The sequence below is a fragment of the Salvelinus sp. IW2-2015 genome, linkage group LG13 (assembly GCF_002910315.2).
Source record: "Salvelinus sp. IW2-2015 linkage group LG13, ASM291031v2, whole genome shotgun sequence".
In the NCBI taxonomy this organism is placed as follows: domain Eukaryota; kingdom Metazoa; phylum Chordata; class Actinopteri; order Salmoniformes; family Salmonidae; genus Salvelinus; species Salvelinus sp. IW2-2015.
The window spans coordinates 38757232-38763231 of NC_036853.1; the positions used below are offsets into that span (position 1 = coordinate 38757232).

The 6000-nt window shown below is 44.4% G+C and overlaps 1 protein-coding gene across 1 annotated transcript in view; it reads left to right on the forward strand.

Moving 5' to 3' along the window:
- LOC111971430 (discs large homolog 1-like protein) overlaps window positions 1-6000 on the forward strand; it is a 216117-nt gene that overhangs the window by 114660 nt on the left and 95457 nt on the right. The window contains exons 9-10 of the mRNA XM_070446257.1: window positions 5204-5360; window positions 5505-5607. Coding sequence (XP_070302358.1) covers window positions 5204-5360; window positions 5505-5607 — 260 coding nt within the window. The remainder of the gene's footprint in view (window positions 1-5203; window positions 5361-5504; window positions 5608-6000) is intronic.

Below are 6000 nucleotides of genomic sequence, written 5' to 3' on the forward strand. Positions count from 1 at the left end.
GAGTGCAGTCAGGGTACCCTCTCGAGAGCCGTGCGGTTGCGGGCAGTGCAGTTGCCATACCAGGCTTTGATACAGCCCGACAGGATGCTCTCAATTTTGCATTTGTAAAAGTTTGAGGGTCTTAGGAGCCAAGCCAAATTTCTTCAGCCCCCTGAAGTTGAAGAGGCGCTGTTCACACTGTCTGTGTGGAGTGGACCATTTCAGATTGTCAGTGATGTGAATGCGCTCTGGAATATTGTCGGGCCCCGCAGCCTTGCGGGGTTTGACCCTGAATTAAAACCTTTTTTCACATCGGCCTCGGGGACAAGAATACTCAATCCTCTGGGTCGGTAACCGCCCTCACACCCGCACGATGTTGTCAAAGCTTGCATAAAATGAATTGAGTTCGTCTGGTAGTGAGGCATTGTTGGGCAGATCACGATTGGGTCTTCCTTTGTAATCCGTAATGGTATGTAGCCCCTGCCACATACGGCCGGCGTCGGATCCTTATGATTCAGCCTTATTTTTATATTGTCCTTTGTTCGTTTTGATGACTCTGCAGAGGTCATAGCGGGGACTTCTTGTACTTATTCCTGTCCTCGTCCATAGCCTCAGGGTTGTCTACGATAGCTCTGTGTGTGGGTAGCCCTGTCCTTTAGTTTAGTTTAGCTTCAACCTCCGTGTTAATCCAGGTATTTTGATTGGGGAAGCAGCGAACCCTCACCATGGGACAATGTCGCCATACATTTTCTAATGAACCCGGCTTTGGACGTAGTTAGCCTGTCAATGTTATCTGCGGAGTCTCGTAACATTCCAATCAGTGCTATCAAAGCAGTCCTGTAGCATAATCCTGATTCTGGTGACCATTTCTCAACGGACCGAATCATGGGTACTTCCTGTTTTGCTTGTAAACAGGAAGCAAGATTAAGGAGGCATGATCTAATTTGCCAAATGGCGGACAAGGCAGGGCCTTGTATGCTTGTTGTGGTAGATAACAGTGGTCTCGGACTTTATTGCCTCTGACTGGTGCAGTTCACAAAGTAATGGCATCATGAGGAACGAAAATTATGTGGATATATTGAAGCAACATCTCAAGACATCAGTCAGGAAGTTAAAGCTTGGTCGCAAATGGGTCTTCCAAATGGACCAATGACCCCAAGCATACTTCCAAATTGTGGCAAAATGGCTTAAGGACAACAAAGTCAAGGTATTGGAGTGGCCATCACAAAGCCCTGACCTCAATCCTATAGAAAATTTGCGGGCAGAACTGAAAAAGCGTGTGCGAGCATGGAGGCCTACAAACCTGATTCAGTTACACCAGCTCTGTGAGGAGGAATGGCCCAACATTCACCCAACTTATTGTGGGAAGCTTGTGGAAGGCTACTCGAAACGTTTGACCCAAGTTAAACAATGCTACCAAATACTAATTGAGTGTATGTAAACATCTGACGCACTGGGAATGTGATGAAAGAAATAAAAGCTGAAAGAAATCATTCTCTCTACTATTATTCTGACATTTCACATTCTTAAAATAAAGTGGRGATCCTAACTGACCTAAGACAGGGAATGTTTACTAGGATGAAATACCAGGAATTGTTAAAAACTGAGTAAATGTATTTGGCTAAGGTGTATGTAAACRTCTGASTTTAACTGTATTTACTCAGGGGTGTGATAAATTAGATATTTCTGTATTTCATTTTCAATAAATTAGCAAACATGTTTCAAAACATGTTTCACGTTGTCGCTATGGGGTTTTGTGTGTAGATGGGTGATTTTTATTTTATTTCATCCATTTTGAATTCAGGCTCTAACAACAAAATGTGGAATATATCAAGGGGTATGAAAACTTTCTGAAGGCACTGTATCTCCTCATCTTTCTACTACTCCTCCTCCAGCCATCCCTTTCTCTGTCAGTCTCCAGCTATCTACCCCTTCTTTCCCTCACTCTCCCACTCTTGTTCTCTCGCTCTTCTTTGACCTCTCTCTGTCTCTGCTAACTCTCTCCCTATCTATGCCCCCTCTCTCCCTGTCTCTCTCTCTCTGCCCTCTCTCTCCCCCCCCTATCTCTCTTTATCTCTCTGCCCTCTCTCTCTTGCTCTGCCTGCTGCTGGAATTGGCAGATAAAGTTATGAAAGATGAATGGTGTTGAAGCTAGTGGGAGGCCAGCTGTGTAACTCCTGGGGAGATATGTCTGGGGGGCAGGGAGGTGAGCCAGACAAGAAGAGAGAGAGAGCGAGAAAGATGGATTGCAGGGCTAAGCTCTGGTCACCTTGGGTGGGTTTCTCCTGCCACAGCAGAGAGAGCAAGAGAGAGACATACAGTGCTGTCATAAGTAGGAACAGATTGCCAGGCCACAGCAGGGACCACAGCAGTCCATCTCTCAGTCTCTCAGCCTCAAACACATCCACTGGATCTTACAGACAGAGGCAGACACTAAATATGATTTATATGTAGTCTAGACACACACACACACACACACACACACACACACACACACACACACACAGGATTAGACACATACACAAACAGGCAGACAAACACACACGAGTGTGCTGCCAATTGTCTTGTCACTCTGCTTAGCTCCCTCTCCATGCTCGCTGTTGTCGTGAGCAATGAAATGAGAAAGAAAACAGAGCAAGAGAGGAATAATGTTTGCCCAAATGAGAAAGAAAACAGATAGAGGCAGAGAGAGAAAGAGGCAGAGAGAGAGGGAGAGAGCGCTAAGATACCATTAAGATCATAATGGTAGAGATCATGTAAAAAAGCTTGTTCGGTAAAATTGTACAAATTTCTCCTTGTAATAATGCATGGTTTTTGCCCTATGAGTCCTAACATCTCTAATACAAACAATAGGCCAGTGATCACTAATATCCAAGGAGAAAACACCACTAGCTACACATTTCTCTGGAGTATTTGTAAACATAAGGTAAATTCTTGTTGATTTAGTAGAATCCCTCAGATTTGGATGTGTGGGTTTAGTAATCAACTGAGTGAGGTTTAGGTTATTACAAAAATCCTTTAAAACAGTATGTCTTGGGTTCCCCAGGACAGGTTAAAGCCACCTACGACAAACATCTCAGAAGTAGAAAAGGAAGCTATTAAATCAGTGAGACTAGTTAACAAACCTTTCTTAGCGGAGGAATGGCGGTAGACTCCCAGAACAGTTACTTTAGAATTATAACCTAGTTGAAGACTTAAAGCTATAAATACAAATTGTTTAGGACTGGACAAACCCTTTAAGAGAGACACAGAAAGGTACATTTTTGTATAGATAGAATGGTGTGTTGTTGCTATCAGCCCTGAAAACTTTAAAACCATCAGTAGTAACCTCAGAATCCACAATTTTCTAAGAGAACCATGTTTCTGATAAAATAAAAATATCTGGATCCGCCTGGGAAGCCCAGATCTTGATGTCGTCCATTTTTGTCCAAAGGCTGCGAACATTTAGGTGCATGAATTTCAAACCTTGTCAGGCTTCGAAATTACCTGGTGTCAATAAAAGCCGGATCATTACCTACCAACCTATTATTGATAACCAAAGGCTGCATAGCAAGTGGTCCAGGCCTTGCCCAGGCAGTTGCTTGACTAGGACAGGGAGAGGTAGCTGGAGGGGCATTCAACGCCATGGAGGGAACATCTAAGTCCCCGGCAGAAGAAAGCGGGGACAGGGGCTCAAAGCGATTTGAGAATCTTAAATCCGGACACGGGGGAAGAAGGGAAGAAGGCAGGCGCGCCTCGAACGATTCTTCTTCTTTCTGGTTCCAATACGCACCCATTCGCGCTCACCTGGAGTCGAACAATGAGCAGCCATTTTCTGGTTCAAGCTAGTATAGGGGTGCAATGGCGGAAATGTATCATAGTCGAGGAAGGTCCCATTATGATTCTCTTGGATGTTGTGATAGGAAGCATTTAAAGATGGCAATAGTCTCAAAGAATCCTTATTCCGTTCAAGGTGCTTGGTCAAATGTTTTACTTCTTCATGAAGAGTAATAATCCTTACTTTTAAGGGTATCCATCGGACCTTTCCCCGTGACAACTACGAACATATCACAGATGATACACTTAATAGCACGCAAATAAAAATTTGTTTTCACCGCTGAACGCCGACAGTCCAAGGAAACAAACATTTCCTGTTTCCGCCATCGTGAATCAATGAATGTATACACTGGAGTTGCTTACCAAGACGACATTGAATGTTCGTAATGTAAAATGGACTCGGGATAGTGAAGTAATGATGGTGAGTATAAAGACACAGCATAGCAGTGTCCTCTGCTGGCTGCTCCAGTCTATGCCTATGCTGCCTTTCTGAAGAAATAATAGACATGGGGTACTCATTTGAGAAGGTCCAGTCATATCAATTTCCTAGGTGGCAATGGACCGGATGTATATTGTCATGTATCGGTGTTGTTAAAAATCCCCACCTCGCAACCCATGTGAAATCGTTCACACACCTCTTGTTGGTAGTTGTAAAGATAATTTCCTGTAATTGTACACCTTATGCCATGCAGCGAAAGGAACATTTAGCCAGTTTTAAAACTTATTTCCTGAAATTCTACACATTTTCCATGTCTTGTGTGAGTTCATATGATACCAGGAGTTGAATGCTGACCAAGTTCCCGCCCAAAAAGTGGGGCCCGCAGTCCGTATTGACCACGTTCTGGGTCCGGATATTGGTCCGCCTTTTGAGAATGGCTGTAACAGACCAAACAGACGTGTAATGTTCTCAATCACCACTAGAGGGAATGCTGCATCCAAAAATAGGACTGGAGTAACTAAACTTCACCTTTTGGGTCTGGGCTTCGACTTTGTGTGTGTATCAGTTTGTAACAGGGTGTAACATAGGTGTGTGTGTTCTGATTTGATGGGTTGTACTTGTACTACACTGTGGCTGTGGCTGTATAGTACCAACCTCTGACAATGTGTGTATAATGTTGTATATACGGGAGGTAGCCTAGTGGTTAGAGCTTTGGGCCAGTAACTGAAAGGTTGCTGGATTGAATCTCAGAGCTGACAATGTAAAAATCTGCCATTCTGCCCCTGAGCAAGGCAGTTAATCCACTGTTCCCCGGGCGCCGTGGATGTCGATTATGGCAGCTTCAGAGGGGTTGGGTCTCTGCTTCAGAGGGGTTGGGTTAAATGCAGAAGACACATTTCACTCAAAGGCATTCAGTTGTACAACTGACTAGGAATCCCCCTTTCCCTTATATTTCTGTGTGTGTTTCAGGGAGCGCAGGAAGGTGGTGTTACACCGTGGCTCGACAGGCCTGGGTTTTAACATAGTAGGAGGAGAGGATGGAGAGGGAATCTTTATTTCCTTTATCCTGGCTGGTGGACCTGCTGACCTCTGTGGAGAGCTCCGGAAAGGAGACCGCATCATCTCAGTAAGAACACACACGGAAACATGATAGTCTCTTATTGATTTCTTATTGATTTATGAGTATTATTGACGAGGTTAAATTGACTGTAGATCTCCATTGACTTGCCTTGTTCATTTGCTGTTCATTGATCAAACTGTGTGTGTGCAGGTGAACGGGGTTGAGCTCCACAGTGCAACCCATGAGCAGGCAGCTGCTGCTCTGAAGAACGCTGGACAGACGGTCAACATCYTAGCCCAGTACAGGCCAGAGGGTGAGAAATACTAATACGCCTACTAATACAGCACATTTTTTTGCCTGAGATCAAACAAAGACAGAAATTGACAAGAGGAGATATTTGCAGATTGATTAAGAGAGAGACCGAATGACAAAATAGAAGCGAAAAAGTGAGAACCCACTCATGGAGCCTGATGTGAGTGTGATCTGTGATGTGAGTTTGCTGTCTCCTGTGGTAACTGCAGAGTAAAAAAGGTCACAGCTCTGGTAAACAGGTTACACACACTGATTGGGTTATCTACTCTGATGTCATGGCAACAGGACTCTAAGTTGGGGAAAGAGGTGAGAGTGGGCCTCCCTGGCAGGAGTGAAAGCCATAACACACACACACACACACACACACACACACACACACACACACACACACACA